Source organism: Trachypithecus francoisi, unplaced genomic scaffold (genome assembly GCF_009764315.1).
Source record: "Trachypithecus francoisi isolate TF-2019V2 unplaced genomic scaffold, Tfra_2.0 Lachesis_group1, whole genome shotgun sequence".
NCBI lineage: Eukaryota > Metazoa > Chordata > Mammalia > Primates > Cercopithecidae > Trachypithecus > Trachypithecus francoisi.
Genome location: NW_022681454.1, coordinates 59,995,223 through 60,016,171, shown reverse-complemented (window position 1 = coordinate 60,016,171; position 20,949 = coordinate 59,995,223). Strand labels below are relative to the sequence as shown.

At 35.1% G+C, this 20,949-nt stretch overlaps 1 protein-coding gene across 1 annotated transcript; it reads left to right on the top strand.

The window, feature by feature from the left end:
• The first annotated feature begins 266 nt into the window (after positions 1-266).
• Positions 267-18,915, top strand: ALB (albumin). The gene is made up of 15 exons (XM_033214469.1): positions 267-429; positions 1,133-1,190; positions 2,446-2,578; positions 4,424-4,635; positions 5,190-5,322; positions 6,145-6,242; positions 8,127-8,256; positions 9,549-9,763; positions 11,192-11,324; positions 12,408-12,505; positions 13,694-13,832; positions 14,619-14,842; positions 16,044-16,176; positions 16,791-16,858; positions 18,750-18,915. The coding sequence occupies exons 1-14, from the start codon at positions 351-353 to the stop codon at positions 16,830-16,832; spliced, it is 1,827 nt and encodes a 608-aa protein (XP_033070360.1). The 5' UTR covers positions 267-350; the 3' UTR covers positions 16,833-16,858; positions 18,750-18,915.
• The last annotated feature ends 2,034 nt before the right edge of the window (positions 18,916-20,949 follow it).

The following is a 20,949-nucleotide window of genomic DNA, read 5'->3' as shown; positions in this document are numbered from 1 at the left end:
AACTAAAACGTTCAAATGGGAAATTACAGGTAAGGCCATGGTAATGAATAAAAGATACAAATCATTTAAACTCTTATGTAAAATTTGATAAGATGTTTTACACAACTTTAATACATTGACAAGGTCTTGTGGAGAAAACAGTTCCAGATGGTAAATATACACAAGGGATTTAGTCAAACAATTTTTTGGCAAGAATATTATGAATTTTGTAATCTGTTGGGAGCCAATGAAATACAAAGATGAGTCTAGTTAATAATCTACAATTATTGGTTGAAGAAGTATATTAGTGCTAATTTCCCTCCGTTTGTCCTAGCTTTTCTCTTCTGTCAATCCCACAAGCCTTTGGCACAATGAAGTGGGTAACCTTTATTTCCCTTCTCTTTCTCTTTAGCTCGGCTTATTCCAGGGGTGTATTTCGTCGAGATGCACGTAAGAAATCCATTTTTCTATTGTTCAACTTTTATTCTATTTTCCTAGTAAAATAAAGTTTTAGTAAACTCTGCATCTTTAAATAATTATTTTGTCATTTATTTCTAAAATGGGATAGTATTTTGTATTTATGAAATCTTACAAGGTTATCTTATTAATAAAATTCAAACATCCTAGTTAAAATAAAAGGTCAGAATTGTTTAGTGGCTGTAATTTTCTTTTGCACACTAAGGAAAGTGCAAAGTAACTTAGAGTGACTTAAACTTCGCAGAACAGAGTTGAAGATTGAATGCGTAACTGTCCCAAAGACCTATCCATTGCACTATGCTTTATTTAAAAATCACAAAACCTGTGCTGTTGATCTCATAAATAGAACGTGTATTTATATTTACTTTCATTTTAATCTGTCTTCTCAGTTGCTATTCATATACACTAAAAGAGTATTAGATATTACCTAAGTTTGAATATAAAGCTATAAATATCTAATAATTTTAAAAATAGTATTCTTGGTCATTGAATTATTCTTCTGTTTAAAGGCAGAAGAAATAATTCACCATTATCCTGACTTTTTCTGTAAGAATCAGAGCCCAATATTTTGAAACAAATGCATAATCTAAGTCAAATGGAAAGAAATATAAAAAGTAACATTATTACTTCTTGTTTTCTTCAGTATTTAACAATTTTTTTTTCTCCCCTTGCCCAGACAAGAGTGAGGTTGCCCATCGGTTTAAAGATTTGGGAGAAGAACATTTCAGAGGCTTGTAAGTTAAAATACCGATGAATCAAATTTAATGTTTCTAACAGTGTTGTTTATTATTCTAAAATGCTTCTATTTCCTTGTCATCAGGGTTCAGATTCTAAAACAGTGCTGTCTAGTAGAGTTTTCTGCATTGAGGAAGATATTCTGTATCTGGACAATCCAATAAGGTAGTCACTGGTCACACGGCTATTGAGTACTTCAAATATGACAAGTGCAACTGAGAAACAAAAACTTAAATTGTATTTAATTGTAGTTAATTTAAATGTATATAGTGACATGTGGCTAATGGCTACTGTATTGGACAGTACAGCTCTGGAACTTGCTTGGTGGAAAGGACTTTAATATAGGTTTCCTTTGGTGGCTTACCCACTAAATCTTCTTTACATAGCAAACACTCCTGTGCTGAGTTGGGAATATTTAAATATTTTTTAATCTAGTAAAAAATGAGAAAATAGTTTGTTTTTAAAAAGTCTACCTAATCCTACCGGCTAATTAAAGAGATGTGTGGGGATCAGGTGTGGTGGTTCACACCTGTAATCCCAGCACTTTGGAAGGCTGATGCAGGAGGATTGTTTGAGCCCAGGAGTTCAAGACCAGCCCGGGCAAGTCTCTGAAAAAAAAAAAAAAATAGCCAGGCATGGTGGCACATGCCTGTAATCCTAGCTACCTAGGAGGCTGAGGTAGAAGGATCGCTTGGACCTGAGGGGTCAAGGCTACAGTGAGCCACGATTGTGCCACTGCACTCCAGCCTGGGTGACAGAGTGAGACCTTGTCTCAAAAAAGGAAAAGTGTGGGATTTGTTTTAGTTTTAAGTAATTCTAAGGATTTTTAAAATGCCTAGTCTTGACAATTAGATCTATTTGGCATACAATTTGCTTGCTTGATCTATGTGTGTGCATCTACTGACACATGCATGCATATAAACATCAGGGAACTACTATCCTCTTTGCCTAGGAAGCCACACATGCCTATCTAGGCCTCAGATCATACCTGATATGAATAGGCTTTCTGGATAATGGTGAAGAAGATGTATAAAAGATAGAACGTATACCCATACATGATTTGTTCTCTAGCATAGCAATCTGTTACATATTAAAGTTTTATTATACTACATTTTTCTACATCCTTTGTTTCAGGGTGCTGGTTGCCTTTGCTCAGTATTTTCAGCAGTGTCCATTTGATTTGTTCTCTAGCTTAGCAACCTGTTACATATTACAGTTTTATTATACCACATTTTTCTACATCCTTTGTTTCAGGGTGCTGGTTGCTTTTTCTCAGTATCTTCAGCAGTGTCCATTTGAAGAGCATGTAAAATTAGTGAATGAAGTAACTGAATTTGCAAAAACATGTGTTGCTGATGAGTCAGCTGAAAATTGTGACAAATCACTTGTAAGTACATTCTAATTTTGGAGATTCTTCCTGCTGTTTGAAGTAATCCCAAGCATTTCAAAGGAATTTTTTTTGTTTTGTTTTGTTTTGTTTTGTTTTCTCAATGATTATTAAATGTCCTGATTTGTAAGAAACACTCAAAAGTTGCTCATAGACTGAAAAGCCGTTGTTTCTTTTGGGATAGAGATGCTTTAGCTCTGCCCACAGTTTTAAAATCATTTCTTTATTGAGACCAAACACAACAGTCATGGTGTATTTAAATGGCAATTTGTCATTTGTAAACACCTCTTTTTAAAATTTGAGGTTTGGTTTCCTTTTGTAGAGGCTAATAGGGATATGATAGCATGTATTATTTATTTATTTATCTTATTTTATTATGGTAAGAACCCTTAATGTGAGATCTACTCCCTTATATTTTTAAGTGTACCATCCGTTATTGTTAACTATGGGTACACTGTTGTACAGCTTCCTCATCTTACTTTATTAAAACTTTGTGTCCATTGATTAGTAACCCCTCATTTCCTCCTCCCCCAGCCACTGGAAACCATCATTATATTCTTTGATTCTATAGGTTTGACTATTTTAGCTATCTCATATAAGTGATATCATATACTGTTTATCTTTTTGTGACTGACTTATTTCCCTTAGCATAATGCATTCAAAGTCCAACCATGTTGTTGCCTATTGCAGAATTTCCTTCTTTTCAAGACTGAATAATATTCCAGTGCATTTGTGTACCACATTTTCTTTATCTAGTAATGTGTTGATGGACATTTAGGTTGGTTTTCTACATCTTGACTATTATGAATAGTGTGGCAATGAACACAGGAGAGCTACTATCTGTTAGAGATGATAGCATAGTTTTTATCATCAGAAAACACCAACTGATTTCTATGCTAATTTTGTTACCTGGGTGGAATAATAATACAGCTATATATTCCTCATTTTACATATCTTTGTATTTTTGCATATAATAAAAAAGCAGAATACTTAGTCATGTTGAAGAACTTTAAATTTTTAGTATTTCCAGATCAATCTTCAAAACAAGAACAGGTTTATCTTTCTCTTACCACTCAATCCATATATACTTCTGTGGGCAAGGTGAGTTTTTATCACTGGAGCCTTTCCCCTTCTTACTATGTACCTCTCCCTCATAGCAGAGTCAGGACTTTAACTTTACACAATATTATGGCGCTACATAAGAATTCTTAAAAATACATTAAAAAATTGATAAATTCTGTCTAGAGTAGTATATTTTCCCTGGGGTTACAGTTACTTTCATAATAAAAATTAGAGATAAGGAAAGGACTCATTTATTGGAAAGTGATTTTAGATAACATTTCTAGAAGAAAAATGTCTACATCTTAATAGTCACTTAATATATGATAGATTGTGTTACTCCTCAGTTTTCAACAGCATATACTAAAAAATGGCCCTCTAGAAAGGGGGCAGATGAGATGAGAAACTATCTGAATGTTTTTCTGCCCTAGGTGAATTCACATGCTGCTTAGAAGCTTATTTTCCCTTGATTTCTGTTACAATGATTGCTCTTACCCTTTAGTTTTAGGTTTTGAAATAGGAGTCATAAAACTTTCCTTAAAGCTATTGACTGTCTTTTTGCCCTGTTTTATTCACCATAGTTATAGTGTGACAGTTAATTCTTATGAAAATTATATAGAGATGGTTAAATCATCGGAAACTCTAAACCTGGGTTGGGAGGAGAAGTGGATTTTTAAATAATTTCCTCACCAAGCTTAACCAGTATATTAAATCCTTTCTACTGTTCTTTGGCTATAAAGAAAAAAGATATTGTCCAGCAACTGAAACCTGCTTTCTTCCATTTAGCATACTCTGTTTGGAGACAAATTATGCACAGTTGCAACTCTTCGTGAAACCTATGGTGAAATGGCTGACTGCTGTGCAAAACAAGAACCTGAGAGAAATGAATGCTTCCTGCAACACAAAGATGACAATCCAAACCTCCCCCCATTGGTGAGACCAGAGGCTGATGTGATGTGCACTGCCTTTCATGACAATGAAGCGACATTTTTGAAAAAGTAAGTAATCGGATGTTTATACTTCAAAATTAAAAAGCATGGAGCAACTCCATAGGCCAACACTCTATAAAAATTACCATAACAAAAATATTTTCAACATTAAGACTTGGAAGTTTTGTTATGATGATTTTTTAGAGAAGTAGTATTTGATACCCCAAAATTCTACACAGCAAAAAATATGATCAAAGATATTTTGAAGTTTATCAAAACAGGATACAATCTTTCTGAAAAATTTAAGATAGACATATTTAATGTATTATGAAGATATGTATATATAGTTGTCATAATTGATTTCGTTTTAGTCAGCAACATTATATTGCCAACATTTAACCATTTAGGCGCACACACACACACACACACGCACACATAAACTTAACCCTTTTTTCCACAGACTTAAAGAATGTCAAAGACAAGACCATCATGTGCAAATTGAGCTTAACTGGTTAATTAGATATATTTGGATTTTGGAGGTTCTGTGGAGAATGTCAATTACAATTATTTCTGTAATACTGTCTGCAATAGAAAAGTGACTGTTTTTCTTTTTCAAAATTTAGATACTTATATGAAGTTGCCAGAAGACATCCTTACTTTTATGCCCCAGAACTCCTTTTCTTTGCTGCAAGGTATAAAGCTGCTCTTACAGAATGTTGCCAAGCTGCTGATAAAGCTGCCTGCCTCTTTCCAAAGGTATTGTGTGAAAGAAGAGAAAAAAGGAGTTCATAATCCAACCTGATTTTGTCCATTTTGTGGTTAGATTTTGGGAAACTGAGTGTCTGATATAAACTTCCCGACATGGCCAAAAAAGCCTTCCTCTTATCTCTCTTGAAAATCTTTCATCTTTGAAGGCCTACACTCTCATTTCGTCTTTTAAGATTTGCCAATGATGATCTGACAGAAGTAGTCACTGTGCATATGTTTAAACATTTCACCACTTTTTATGGCAGTGATCACTATAGTGAAATACTGAAACTTATTTGTCAAATTGCACAGCAAGGGGCCACAGTTCTTGTTTGTCTTTTCATGATCATTTTTATTAGGGAGGGAATTCAAAGTAGAGACTTTTACTGCATCTAGAGCCCTGAGTTCATGCATTCATTCCATAAATATATATTATGGAATGCTTTATTTTCTTTTCTGAGGAGTTTACTGATGTTGGTGGAGGAGAGACTGAAATGAATTATACACAAAATTTAAAAATTAGCAAAATTGCAGTCCCTGGGATATTAGTGTACTCTTTCTCTGACTTTTCTCCCACTTTTAAGACTCTTTTCCCTGGCAATGTTTCCAGTTGGTTTCTAACTGCGTAGGGAATTCCGCTGTGACCAGAATGATCCAATGATCTTTCCTTTTCTTACAGAGCAAAATCATTATTCACCGAAAGGAGTACTTGGGAATTTAGGCATAAATTATGTCTTCAAAATTTAATTTGACAGTTTCATCTGAGCTTATGGAGGAGTGTTTTATGTAGAATTTTTCTTCTAATTTTCACCAAATTATTCCTTTTTGTAGCTTGATGAACTTCGGGATGAAGGGAAGGCTTCGTCTGCCAAACAGAGACTCAAGTGTGCCAGTCTCCAAAAATTCGGAGACAGAGCTTTCAAAGCATGGTAAATATTTTTGAACATAGTTAGCATCTTTATAATGATGTAAATGATAATGCTTCAGTGACAAAATTGTACATTTTTATGCATTTTGCAAAGTGCTGTCAAATACATTTCTTTGGTTGTCTAAAAGGTAAAACTCTAATAGAGGTAAAAATCAAATATCAATGACAATTTGACATTATTTTTAATCTTTTCTAAATAGTCAAATAATTTAGAGGATACTGTCCTTTTTGTCCTAAAAAAGGGGACAGATATTTAAATTCTATTTATTTATGAAAACTTGGACTCTTATTCTAATGGTTCATTATTTGTATAGAGCTGTAGGCATGGTTCTTTATTTCATTTTTTAAAGTTATTTTTAATTTTTGTGGATACATAGTAGGTATACATATTTATGGGGTATATGAGATATTTTGATACAAGTATACAACATATATAATCCCTTTATTTAATTTTATCTTCCCCCTCAATGATCTAAAACTATTTGCTTGTCCTTTTATGTCTTATAGTTAAATTCAGTCACCAACTAAGCTGAAGTTACTTCTTATTTTTGCATAACTCCAGCTCTGATCTTCATCTCATGTTTTTGCCTGAGCCTCTGTTTTCATATCACTTAGTTGGTTCTGGGAGCATACTTTAATAGCCATGTCAAGAAAAATACTAGCTGCCCCCTCACCCTCACTCCTTACCTGTTAGTCAACAGCAAATCAACACAACAGGAGATAAAATGAAAATAACAGACGTTATGCAGGCTGTCTAGAAACTGTCAGTTGAACTGTATTTGCTCATCATTCCTACCATCTACACCACCAAAATCAACCAAATTTATAAACAAAACAACCCCAACATAAAATTATACACAGATAAACAGGCTATGATTGATTTTTGGGAAAGAAGTCTTCTTTACCCGATTTTGGCAACTGTGAAATGACTAGAGAATGAAGAAAATTAGATGTTTACATCTTGTCATAGAGTTTGAAGATAGTGCTGGATCTTTCTTTTTATAAGTATGATCAATAAAAACTCCCTCATTCTGTAGAAGTTATAGGATTTCTTTTCTAAGAGACCTTTAGAAGTCAGAAAGAATGTATTTCAATTGAGAAAAAAGATAATTGTAGTTTGTGTAGTACTTCCTAGATTATAAAATGCTTTTTTTTTTTTTTTTTGAGGCGGAGTCTCGCTCTGTCTCCCGGACTGGAGTGCAGTGGCCGGATCTCAGCTCACTGCAAGCTCCGCCTCCCGGGTTTACGCCATTCTCCTGCCTCAGCCTCCCGAGTAGCTGGGACTACAGGCGCCCGCCACCTCGCCCAGCTAGTTTTTGTATTTTTAGTAGAGACGGGGTTTCACCGTATTAGCCAGGATGGTCTCGATCTCCTGACCTCGTGATCCACCCGTCTCGGCCTCCCAAAGTGCTGGGATTACAGTCTTGAGCCACCGCGCCCGGCCTATAAAATGCTTTTGTATGTATTATCTAATTTAATCCTCAAAAGAATTCTTCAATTTAGCATGTTGTCATGGCACTACAGAGGCTAAAGCTCAGAGAGGCTGAGCCCTCTGCTAACAAGTCCTGCTGCTAACAAGTGATAAAGCCAGAGCTGGAAGTCTGGACACCAGACCTGATGCTTCTCAGCCTGTTACCCCTTTTAGAGTTCCTTTTTTATTTCTGCTTTTATGACTTACTAGATTTCTACCCACCAGACACACTCTTAAATGGATGATTCTGCCCTAAGTAAAAATGATTACCGTTTGGTTCAGAACTAGAACTAATGAATTTTAAAAATTATTTCTGTATGTTCATTTTGAATTTTCGTTTGAGAAAGAGTATTTGCAATATTCATATAAAATATTGCATGATAATACCATTTTGATTGGCGATTTTCTTTTTAGGGCAGTAGCTCGCCTGAGCCAGAAATTTCCCAAAGCTGAGTTTGCAGAAGTTTCCAAGTTAGTGACAGATCTTACCAAGGTCCACAAGGAATGCTGCCATGGAGATCTGCTTGAATGTGCTGATGACAGGGTAAAGAGTCATCGATATGCTCTTTGGTAGCTTGCAAGCTCAAGTTGGTAGAATGGATGCGTTTGGTATCATTAGTGATAGCTGACAGTGGGTTGAGATTGTCTTCTGTGCTTTTGTCTGCCCTATCTTCAATCTTTCCCTGCCTATGGTGGTGATACCTTTCTGTTTTTAACCTGGCTATCAATTACCTGATAAACCCATTCACTGATTTGAAACTCCTTTCACTCATGCTCTAATTGTAAATAAAGGCTTAAACTGAAGTAGAACAGTTACAAGGTTCTACTTGGTAGAACATCTGCAAGGTAGATGTCTAAGAAGATTTTTTTTTCTTTTCTTGAGACAGAGTTTCACTCTTGTTGCCCAGGCTGGAGTGCAATGGTGTGATCGTGGCTCAGCACAACCTCTGCCTCCCGGGTTCAAGTGATTCTCATGCCTCAGCCTCCCAAGTAGCTGGGATTACATGCATGCGCCACCATGCCTGGCTAATTTTATATTTTAGTAGAAGCGGGGTTTCACCATGTTGTCCAGGCTGATCTCGAACTCCTGACCTCAGGTGATCCACCGCCTCGGCCTCCCAAAGTGCTGGGATTACAGGCATGAGCCATCGTACTCAGCCTAAGAAGAATTTTTGAGGGAGGTAGGTGGACTTGGAGAAGGTCACTACTTGAAGAGATTTTTGGAAATGGCGTATTTTTCTTCTCTATATTCCTTCCCTTAATTAACTGTCTTTGTTAGACATGCAAATATTTGGAATGATATCTCTTTTTTCCAAACTTATAATATTTTCTTTCTCCCTTTCTTTAAGATTAAACTTGTGGGCAAATACTAGAATCCTAATCTCTCGTGGCACTTTCTGAAAAATTTAAGGCAGCTATTTTATGTACGTAAGCAGGGACTATGACTATGATCTTGACTCATTTTTTAAAAATCTTCCATATTTTATTTGGTTATTTGGTTTCAAAAGGCCTGCACTTAATTTTGGGGGGATTATTTGGAAAAACAGCATTGAGTTTTAATGAAAAAACCTTAAATGCCCTAACAGTAGAAACATAAAATTAATAAATAACTGAGCTGAACACCTGCTACTGATCAGTCTATTTTAATCAAGTGAGAATGTTTTTGTAGTCCTATCTACATCTCCAGGTTTAGGAGCAAACAGAGTATGTTCATAGAAGGCACATGTGTATGGTCTTAGAATACAATGAATATGTTCTGCCAATTTAATAAAGGTCTAAGGAGAAAGTATAGCAATGTCAATTCGTGTTGAACAATTTCCACCAACTTACTTATAGGCGGACCTTGCCAAGTATATGTGTGAAAATCAAGATTCAGTCTCCAGTAAACTGAAGGAATGCTGTGAAAAACCTCTGTTGGAAAAATCCCACTGCCTTGCCGAAGTGGAAAATGATGAGATGCCTGCTGACTTGCCTTCATTAGCTGCTGATTTTGTTGAGAGTAAGGATGTTTGCAAAAACTATGCTGAGGCAAAGGATGTCTTCCTGGGCATGTAAGTAGATAAGAAACTATTCTTTTATAGCTTTGGTATGACCTCACAACTTAGGAGGTAGTCTAGGCTTTTCTGTGGAATTGCTACAATTTCCCTGCTGCCCAAAATGTTTCTTCATCCTTCCCTTTCCCAGCCTTTAACAATTTTTGAAATAGTTAATTAGTCAAATACATTATTGTAAAATAATGTATGCTCATGGCAAAAGCTCAACATTCCTTACTCCTTAGGGATATTTCTGAAAATACCTCTAGAAACATTTTGGGTATATATAAATTATGTATACTTCATTCATTCATTCCAGGTGTATTTCTTGAACATCTATAATATGTGTGTGACTACGTATTGCCTGTCTATCTAACTAATCTAATCTAATCCAGTCTATCTATCTAATCTATACAATGGTAGCAAAGAAGTATAAAAAGAAATATAGAGTCTGACACCAGGTGCTTTATATTTAGTGAAAAGACCAGAAGTTCAGTATAATGGCAATATGGTATACAACTCAATTACAAAATAAACGTTTATATATTGTCAGAAAGTGTGGTGATAAAGTTTGCATTTTTGTTGTTGGCTTATGATAACATCCTATGCACTAAATAATATTTCATAAAATTATGTACCTTACAAGATTTCACGCATACAGAGAAGAAACAGAGTATTTTAAGAACATATCTCTACCCATCTATCAAAATCCTTTTGAGATGTAGTTTAAATCAAACAAAATATTAATAAAAATAACAGGTATCATTCATCAAAGACTTCATATGTGCCAAGCAGTGTGTGCTTTGTGTAGATTATGTCGTGTAGTTCTCATAATCCACCTTCTGGGACAGATAACATTTTTTTTTTTTTTTTTTGAGACAGAGTTTTCCTCTTGTTGCCCAGGCTGGAGTGCAATGGCGCCATCTTGACTCACCGCAACCTCCACCTCCCAGGCTCAAGCGATTCTCCTGCCTCAGCCTCCCGAGTAGCTAGGATTACAGGCGCGCACCACCATGCCTAGCTAATTTTGTATTTTTAGTAGAGACAGGGTTTCACCATGCTGGTCAGGCTGGTCTAAAACTCCTGACATCAGGTGATTTGCCTGCCTCAGCCTCCTGAAGTGCTGGGACTACAAGTGTGAACCACGGCGCCCAGCCGACAAATACTATTGTTATCTTGTTATCTCCATTCTACCAAGAAGGAGATGAAGGCTCTGATCATTTAAATAAGTTGCCTAAGGTGATGCAGTAATATAAATGGCAAAGCTAGGAATTGAGCCTTGGTAACTTTAACTCTGGACCACAAGTCCTTAGCTACTAAGCTTTACTGCATGGGGTTTAGTCAAATTAAGACTTTTGGAATATGAGTTACTTTTGAGGTTAGCTTTGTGATTTTTTTTGGTGCTCATTTGTCCAACAAAGTCTATTTTGTTTTCATCTTAATTAGGTTTTTGTATGAATATTCAAGAAGGCATCCTGATTACTCTGTCGTGCTGCTGCTGAGACTTGCCAAGGCATATGAAGCCACTCTAGAGAAGTGCTGTGCCACTGCAGATCCTCATGAATGCTATGCCAAAGTGGTAGGTTTATTGTTGGGAAAAAAGTTGCTCTTTGACTGATGATTCCAATGATGAGAAAGAAAAATAATGCAAGAATGTAAAATGATATACAGTGCAATTTAGATCTTTTCTTGAGATGGTTTCAATTCTGCAATCTTAAACATGATAGAAAAAGTAGCCTTAGAATGATTAACAAAATTTAGACTAGTCTAGAATAGAAAGATCTGAGTAGAGCAATCTCTGTGAAATTTTGATCTTTTTTTCTCTTTTTCATAATCCTGAGAACTTAAAGTAAATTTAACTGTTAATTGGAAGATATTTAACTTAGATGTAAAGAGAGTTAACCTGATCCCAGGACTAATCAAGTACTATAATTAGTATTTTCAGGCAAATTATAGAACCTGTCCCTTCAGAAGATTTTCAAATCTTTTTGAGAATGTTTAGGAGTAGTTCTACAGGAAATTAAGTTAGGAGAGGAAATCTGTTCTGGAGGACTTTTAGGGTTCCCACTAGCATATGTACCGGTTTCCAAACTATTCAGAATCAGAGGAAACTCATTTTTTCCTCTATCAAGAAGCTACTATATGCCAGGCACCATGCATGACCGATGACCAAGGTAAAATCTCTCATTTTGGAGAGCCCAGAATCTAACTAGAAAGGTGAACTAATAATAATAATATGTATAATCATAGCCATAACTTATTAAACTTTTATTACATGCAAGGCACTATTTAATTTTATCAGCTTAACTGGTTTACAGAGCAGGTCTATGAGATGAGTACCATCTTTGCCCTCTTTTAGGGATAAGGATTCTGAAATGTGGAGATGCTAAGTAAAATTGCACAATTGAAGAATGAGTTAGATAACTTGGCTCAAATACTGGTCATTGAACTCCAGAGCCTGAATATTCTTAGCCACTTACATGATGCAAGCTCACCAAATAAATCGTTTGAATGTAATGTGACAGAGTGGCATTGATATTCATCTGTTTGTGTGGCTTTGAGTTGAAAGGAGAAAGGATATCATTCTGACCAGAAGGGTGAAAAACAACCTGCATCTGATCCTCAGGCATAATACTATCAACACAATTCTTCTATGTTTCAGCTTGATGAATTACAACCTCTTGTGGAAGAGCCTCAGAATTTAGTCAAACAAAATTGTGAACTTTTTGAGCAACTTGGAGAATACAAATTCCAGAATGCGTAAGTAATTTTTATTGACTGATTTTTGATCAATTTGTAATTATTTAAGACTTAATATATGAGCCACCTAGCATAGAACTTCTAAGAATGAAAATACATTACATATTTCTAATCACTCTGTCTCAAGAAAGATAGGAGAGGAGAGATAAAATAGTTGATGGGGTAGAGAGGCCTATATTTGAATGTAGTCTAAAAATTGTTCTCTTAAGACTGGAAGTATGTAGACTGGGAGGGTAAATACGAAATCTTGGTATATCGAACTGAGGATGTCCCTCAAAGGTTAAGAACTAGTTAATGGGCAACTAGAACATGGCAATATTTTGTAGAGCAGGAAGTAGTAGGCCTTGAATAGCATTCGCTCAAAAAGTAATATGTAAGCTGAACACAAAATGTAATGAATGAATTTAGATTCATATTTGAATATTAAATTCAGGTTGTTTGGGAGATGCACCTAGTCTTTGATGGTTAAACCTTGTGTTTCTGTGGAATTTCCCTCCATGGAAGAGACAGAGACAGAATGGCTTGTGGACTAATGTCCCAATTCAATAGAACCTTATCTATGAAGGTTCAAAACAAGAAGAGATATATTATACAGTAGATATTTATTGTGTGGCTCATACACATAGTGCTCTTCTGATTATTGGTTTTAGGGATAATAACAGTGAACAAGACATAGTTTCTTTCCTCAAGTAGATTACAGTCATACATTGACTTTTAATGGTGACTGGCATTCTTAATACATGATTATTATATATTAGATACATGTCAGATTAATTATAATACTTTACTACTTTTAATTTAACCCTTGAACTATCCTTATTGAGTCAGATATATTTCCTTCCATTTTCTACTTGTATCTTTCAAGTTTAGCACATGCTGATATATATGAAGCTCTCTCCAGGTTTTATTGACAGAAGAAATTAATAAATTTATTAATGTCACTGAAGTAGGTAACTCACTTTCCCAAGATTATACAAGTAGTACAGGTGGAACTCAAAGCCAGGTTTGACTAGTTGTTCAGGAGTCAGTTTTCTCCCCTCCACTAGCCCACTACTCTGCAGATGGAGATAATATGATGAATGGAATATAGGAACATCTTAGTTGATTCCGGCCAAGTGTTCTCTGTTTTATCTACTATGCTAGACAGTTTCTTGCCTTGCTGAAAACACATGGACTTCTTTTTTTCAGGCTATTAGTTCGTTACACCCAGAAAGTACCCCAAGTGTCAACTCCAACTCTTGTAGAGGTCGCAAGAAACCTAGGAAAAGTGGGCAGCAAATGTTGTAAACTTCCTGAAGCAAAAAGAATGCCCTGTGCAGAAGACTATGTGAGTCTTTTAAAAATATAATAAATTAATAATGAAAAAATTTTACCTTTAGATATTGATAATGCTAGCTTTCATAAGCAGAAGGGAGTAATGTGTGTGTGCATATTTGTGTGCATGTGTGTGCATGTATGCATGTGTATTTGTGATATTGGCAGCCAGGGTCCCAAAGATTATATATATATAGATATATATTTTAGATTATATATATTTTACATATAATAATATACAAAGTATATATGTATATAGATTTATTACATATAACAATATATAATGTATATATTATTATATATTACCAATACATTATATATTAATTAGTTATTAATAATATATAATATTGCATACTATTATATATTATTTTTAATATAATTAATAGTATTATATTAATATATTATATTATATAGTAAGTATATAATTAATTATATATTAATTAATATGTTAAGGCAATACATTGTTATATAAATTAATAATATTATGTATTAATAATATATAATATATAAATAATATATATTATATAATAAATATGTATATTTATTATATATAAATACATATATATATATATATTTTTGAGACGGAGTCTGGCTCTGTTGCCCAGGCTGGAGTTCAGTGGTGCCATCTCTGCTCACTGCAACCTCTGCCTCCTGGGTTCAAGCGATTCTCCTGCCTCACCCTCCCGAGTAGCTGGGACTACAGGCACGTGTCACCATACCCAGCTAATTTTTTTTATTTTTAGTAGAAAATTTTCAGCTTCGCCTCTTTTGAATTTCTGCTCTCCTGCCTGTTCTTTAGCTGTCCGTGGTCCTGAACCGGTTATGTGTGTTGCATGAGAAAACGCCAGTAAGTGAGAAAGTCACCAAATGCTGCACGGAATCCTTGGTGAACAGGCGACCATGCTTTTCTGCTCTGGAACTCGATGAAGCATATGTTCCCAAACCGTTTAATGCTGAAACATTCACCTTCCATGCAGATATGTGCACACTTTCTGAGAAGGAGAAACAAGTCAAGAAACAAACGTGAGGAGTATTTCATTACTGCACGTGTTTATAGTCTTCATAGCAAGAACTGTCAGTTCAAATTAGCAACATTTTCCTGAAGTAGTGATTATATTTCTTAGAGGAAAGTATTGGAGTGTTGCCCTTATTATGCTGATAAAAGTACCCAGAATGAAATGAATAACTTTTTAAAGACAAAATCCTCTGTTATAATATTGCTAAAATTATTCAGAGTAATATTGTGGATTAAAGCCACAGTAGAATAACATCTTAGGCCATGTTCAGTAGGAAAAGATAAACAATTAACTGATAAATTTGTGCACATGGCAAATTAGTTAGTAGGAACCATGGGATAATTTATTTCTAGATGTAAATAATTATTTTAAGTTTGTGCTATGGTGGACCCACATATGAAACAAACCCCCAAGTTGTGACTTTTGAGAATGAGACTTGGATTAAAAAGCATCTAGAAATTCAAGCCCTGAAGCTCAACTCCCTGTTGCTATCACAGGGGTTATAATTGCATGAAATTTAGATATAGAAAGTTACTGTTATCTCTTGTGGGCTGTAATCATGGTCTAGGCTTAAGAGTAATACTACAAAACCTGTCATGCCCACACAAATCTCTCCCTGGCATTGTTGTCTTTGCAGATGTCAATGAAAGAGAACCGGCAGCTCCCATGAGTTTGGATAGCGTTATTTTCTATAGCCTCCCCACTATTAGCTTTGAATGGAGCGAAGTTTAAGGACTAACTATAAAGATTCTCATCTTTATAGATGAGAAAAATTTTAAATGAAGTCCAAGATAATTATGTTTTTAAGGATCATTTTTGGCTCTTAAGTAGCTATAAAACTCAATATGACATAATGTGGCACTTCCAAAATCTGAATAATATATAATTGCAATGACATACTCTTTCCAGAGATTTACTGAAAAGAGATTTGTTGACACTACATAACGTGATGAGTGGTTTATACAAATTATTTCAGTTGATCTTCCCACCAACTCCATGAAGGTGGATTTTATTATCCTCATCATGCAGATGAGAATATTGAGACTTACAGTGGTATGCCTGAGCCCCAAACTACTCAGAGTTGCCTGGCTCCAAAATTTATAATCTTAAATGATGGGACTATCATCCTTACTATCTCCATTTTTCTTATATGTGAGTAATGTTTTTCTGTTTTTTTTTTTCTTTTTCTTTTTTCCATTCAAACTCAGTGCACTTGTTGAGCTCGTGAAACACAAGCCTAAGGCAACAAAAGAGCAACTGAAAGCTGTTATGGAGGATTTCGCAGCTTTTGTAGAGAAGTGCTGCAAGGCTGACGATAAGGAGGCCTGCTTTGCCGAGGAGGTACTACAGTTTTCTTCATTTTAATATGTCCAGTATTCATTTTTGCATGTTTGGTTAGGCTACGGCTTAGGGATTCATATATCAAAGGAGACTTTGTACATGTGGGACAGGGATCTTATTTTACAAACAATTGTCTTACAAAATGAATAAAATAGCACTTTGTTTTTATCTCCTGCTCTATTGTGCCATACTATTAAATGTTTATAATGCCTGTTCTGTTTCCAAATTTGTGATGCTTATGAATATTAATAGGAATATTTGTAAGGCCTAAAATATTTTGATTATGAAATCAAAACATTAATTTATTTAAACATTTTCATGAAAAGTGGTGGTTTGTGGTTTAGTTGATTTTATAGGCTAGTGGGAGAATTTACATTCAAATGTCTAAATCACTTAAAATTGCCCCTTATGGCCTGACAGTATCTTTTTTTAATTCCTTCGGGGACAACTATGTTCGTGAGCTTCCGTCCAGAGATTATAGTAGTAAATTGGAATTAAAGGATTTGATGCACATGAAATCACTTTGCAATCATCAATGGCTTCATAAATGTTAATTTTGTATCCTAATAATAATGCTAATATTTTCCTAACGTCTGTCATGTCTTTGTATTCAGGGTCCAAAATTTGTTGCTGCAAGTCAAGCTGCCTTAGCCTAAAAACATCACAATTAAGAGCATCTCGGGTAACTATATTTTGAATTTTTTAAAAAAGTAACTATAATAGTTATTATTAAAATAGCAAAGATTGACTGACCCTTTCCAAGAGTCATACAGACCAGCACCAACCACTATTCTAAACTATTTATATATGTACATATTAGCTTTTAAAATTCTCAAAATAGTTACTGAGTTGAGAATCACTATTATTTCTATTTTGTAGATGAGAAAATGAAGATAAACATCAAAGCATAGGTTAAATAATTTTCCAAAGGGTCAAAATTCAAAATTCAAACCAAAGTTTCAGTGTTGCCCATCGTCCTATTTTGACTTATATGATGTGGTACACAGAGCCATCCAAGTAAGTGATGGCTCAGCAGGAGAATACTCTAGGAATTAGACTGAACCATATGAAAGAGCGCTTTATAGGGCAAAAACAGTTGAATATCAATGATTTCACATGGTTCAACCTAATAGTTCAACTCATCCTTTCCTTTGGAGAATATGATGGATCTACCTTCTGTGAACTTTATAGTGAACAATCTGCTATTACATTTCCAGTTTGTCAACATGCTGAACTTTAATAGGACTTATCTTCTTATGACAAAAGGGCCCACTTTAAAATGTAGATCTTTGAACATAAACATGTTTTACCCACTTTGTTTATAATATTTTGGGAGAATTGAAAAACAGAATAACAACAAAACATGTTTTTGTTAAAAATAAGTTATTCAACTACTCTAAAAAAAATAGAGATCGGGGGTGGGGTGGTATCTCTATGTTGCCCAGGCTGGTCTCAAACTCCTGGGCTCAAGCAATCCTCCCACCTCAGCCCCACCCAAAAAGTTCTGGGATTACAGGTGTGAGCCACCACGCTTGGCTTCAACTACTTTTTAAATATGAATTATTTTCATATTTTCCAATTTGACTGTGATGTCTATTCCACTACTATGATTTAACTTCCTCTTTGCCCATGTGATAATATCTGCATATTATGCATTCAGGCAAGAAAGAAACTTTGAATCTCCACAAATTTGGTCATGTGAAAATGTGACTTGTTTTGGTACTCAGTGGAAAGATTTTCTTCATAAGGTTCTAACTTTGAGAAGATACGTTTTTGGCCAGGCGCGGTGGGTCACGCCTATAATCCCAGCCTTGGGGAGGCCGAGGCAGGTGGATTGTGAGGTGAAGAGATCTAGACTATCCTGGCCAACATGGTGAAACCCTGTCTCTACTAAAAATACAAAAATTAGCCGGCCGTGGTGGCACGCACCTGTAGGCCCAGCTACTTAGGAGGCTGAAGGAGGAGAATCGCTTGAACCCAGGAGGCAGAGGTTGCATTGAGCTGAGATTGCACCACTGCACTCCAGCCTGAAGACAAAGCGAGACTCTGTCTCAAAATTGGACTCGGGAAGGGGAACATCACACACTGGGGCCTATCATGGGGAGGGGGGAGGAGGGAGGGATTGCATTGGGGAGTTATACATGATATAAACGTTATGCACATGTACCCTAGAACTTAAAGTATAATAAAAAAAAAGAATTTTATATAAACCATAAAAAAAAATAGAGAAGATATGTTTTTGCTTGTAATAACTTAGATGAGAAGTAGGAGTTGAGTAAATAACTCCAAGGAGTGATGATGAAAAGCCTCTGACTTTGAAGCTTGAGGAGTCTGATGGCACCAATAGTGTTCCCTTTCACCAATGATGAAAAAAGAACTTAACAACATTTATTGGTGTGTCCCCTTGCCTACCCCCACAGAAGGAAAATTCAGCAGCCATAAGTCTAAGGCAGGCTTAACTTGTTTTCACTTATTGCAGAAAGATGATCTAAATAATTTGGCATTTATTTTAATAGATTTGAAAAACACATGCCATTTTACAAATAAGACATATTTGTCCTTTTGTTTTCCAGCCTACCATGAGAACAAGAGAAATAAAATGAAGATCAAAAGCTTATTCATCTGTTTTTCTTTTTCATTGGTATAAAGCCAACACCCTGTCTAAAAAACCATAAATTTCTTTAATCATTTTGCCTCTTTTCTCTGTGCTTCAATTAATAAAAAATGGAAAGAATCTAATAGAGTGGTCCAGCACTGTTATTTTTCAAAGGTGTGTTGCTATCCTGAAAATTCTGTATGCTCTGTGGAAGTTCCAGTGCTCTCTCTTACTCCACTTCAGTAGAGGATTTCTAGTTTCTTGTGGGCTAATTAAATAAAACTTTAATACTATTTTAAGTTATGGATTATGAATATTCAAAATAATATTTTGACATTATGATAATTCTGAATAAAAGAGCAAAAAGTATAAGTAAGGAATATAAAACATGACTTTTACCTTAGAAAAAACAATTCTAAAATTCATATGGAATCAAAAAAGAGTCTGTAGAGCCAAGGTAAGACCAAGCAAAAAGAACAAATTACCTGACTTCAAACTACACTATAAGGCCACAGTCACCAAGACAGCAAGGTACTGGTATAAAAATAGGCACATAGACCAATGGAACAGAATAGAGAACCCAGAAATAAATCCACCTACTTACAGCCAACTGATCTTAGACAAAGCAAACAAAAACATAAAGTGGGGAAAGGACAACCTTTTCAACAAATGGTACTAGGATGATTGGCAAGCACATGTAGGAGACTGAAGCTAGATCCTCATCTCTCACCTTATACAAAAATCACCTCAAGATGGACAGGGAACTTAAATCTAAGACCTAAAACTATAAAAATTCTAGAAGATAACATTGGAAAAACCCTTCTAGATGTGGGCTTAGGCAAGGATTTCATGGCCAAGAACCCAAAGCAAATGCAATAAAAACAAAGATAAATTGCCTAGACTTCATTAAATTAGAGAGCTTTTGCATGGCAAAAGAAACAGCTGAGTAAACAGACAACCCACAGAGTGAGAAAAAAAATCTTCACAATCTATACTTCTGACAAAGGACTAATATCCAGACTCTACAATGAACTCAAACAAATCAACAAGAAAAAAAAATCCCATCAAAAAGTGGGCTAAGGACATGAATAGACAATTCTCAAAAGAAGATATACAAATTGAAAACAAGCATGAAAAAATGGTCATCATCACTAATAATCAGAGAAATGCAAATCAAAACCACAATGTGATACCACCTTACCTCTGCAAGAATGACCATAATAAAAAAATAAATAAAAAAAAGTAGATGTTGGCATGGATGCATGAACAGGGAACACTTCTAGTCTGATGGTGGGAATGTAAACTGATACAATTACTATGGAAAACAGCGTGAAGATTCCTCAAAGAACTGAAATAAAACTACCATTTGATTCAATAATCCCACTACTGGGTATCTACCCAGAGGAAATTAAGTCATTATACAAAAAAGATACTTGCACACGGATGTTTATAGCAGCACAATTTGTAATTGCAAAAATGCGGAACCAACCCAAATGCCCATCAATCAACGAGTGGATAAAGAAACTGTGATATATATATATACACATACACATATATATATATCACAGTTATATATATATCACACGTATATGTGATATGTATATCTCTATATATAGTGTTATATGTCTATCTATCTATATATATCCATACCACAATGGAATACTACTCAGCCATAAAAAGGAATGAATTAATGACATTTGCAGCGACCTGGATGAGACTGGAGACTATTATTCTAAGTGAAGTAACTCATGAATGGAAAACCAAACATTATATGTTCTCACTCATAAGTGGGAGCTAAGCTATGAGATGCAAAGGCATAAGAATGACACAATGGACTCTGGGGACTCAGGGGGAAAGGGTGGAAAGGGGATGAGAGATAAAAGACTGCAAACATGGTACAGTGTATACTGCTCGGGTGATGGGTGCACCAAAATGTCACAAATCACCACTAAAGAACTTACTCATGTAACTAAATACCACCTCTTCCCCAATAACCTATGTAAATTAAAAAAAATTAAAAAAAAATAGCTAGTAATATTACAAAACACACATATGGTGCAATGTTATACCATCACTCAATAGCATTTGCAGGGCCATTTGTCCTGTAGGTGTTAAATTTATTAAATACTTATTATATGCCAAAAAATTAAAACATGGCTTTTCTTTACTATTCAGAC

Coding starts and splice junctions, on each gene's coding strand:
- ALB (XM_033214469.1), top strand. CDS start 351: ATGAAGTGGGTAACCTTTATTTCCCTTCTCTTTCTCTTTAGCTCGGCT. Junction 1,191..2,445: donor GAAGAACATTTCAGAGGCTT/GTAAGTTAAAAT, acceptor CCTTTGTTTCAG/GGTGCTGGTTGCTTTTTCTC. Junction 6,243..8,126: donor GACAGAGCTTTCAAAGCATG/GTAAATATTTTT, acceptor TTTTCTTTTTAG/GGCAGTAGCTCGCCTGAGCC.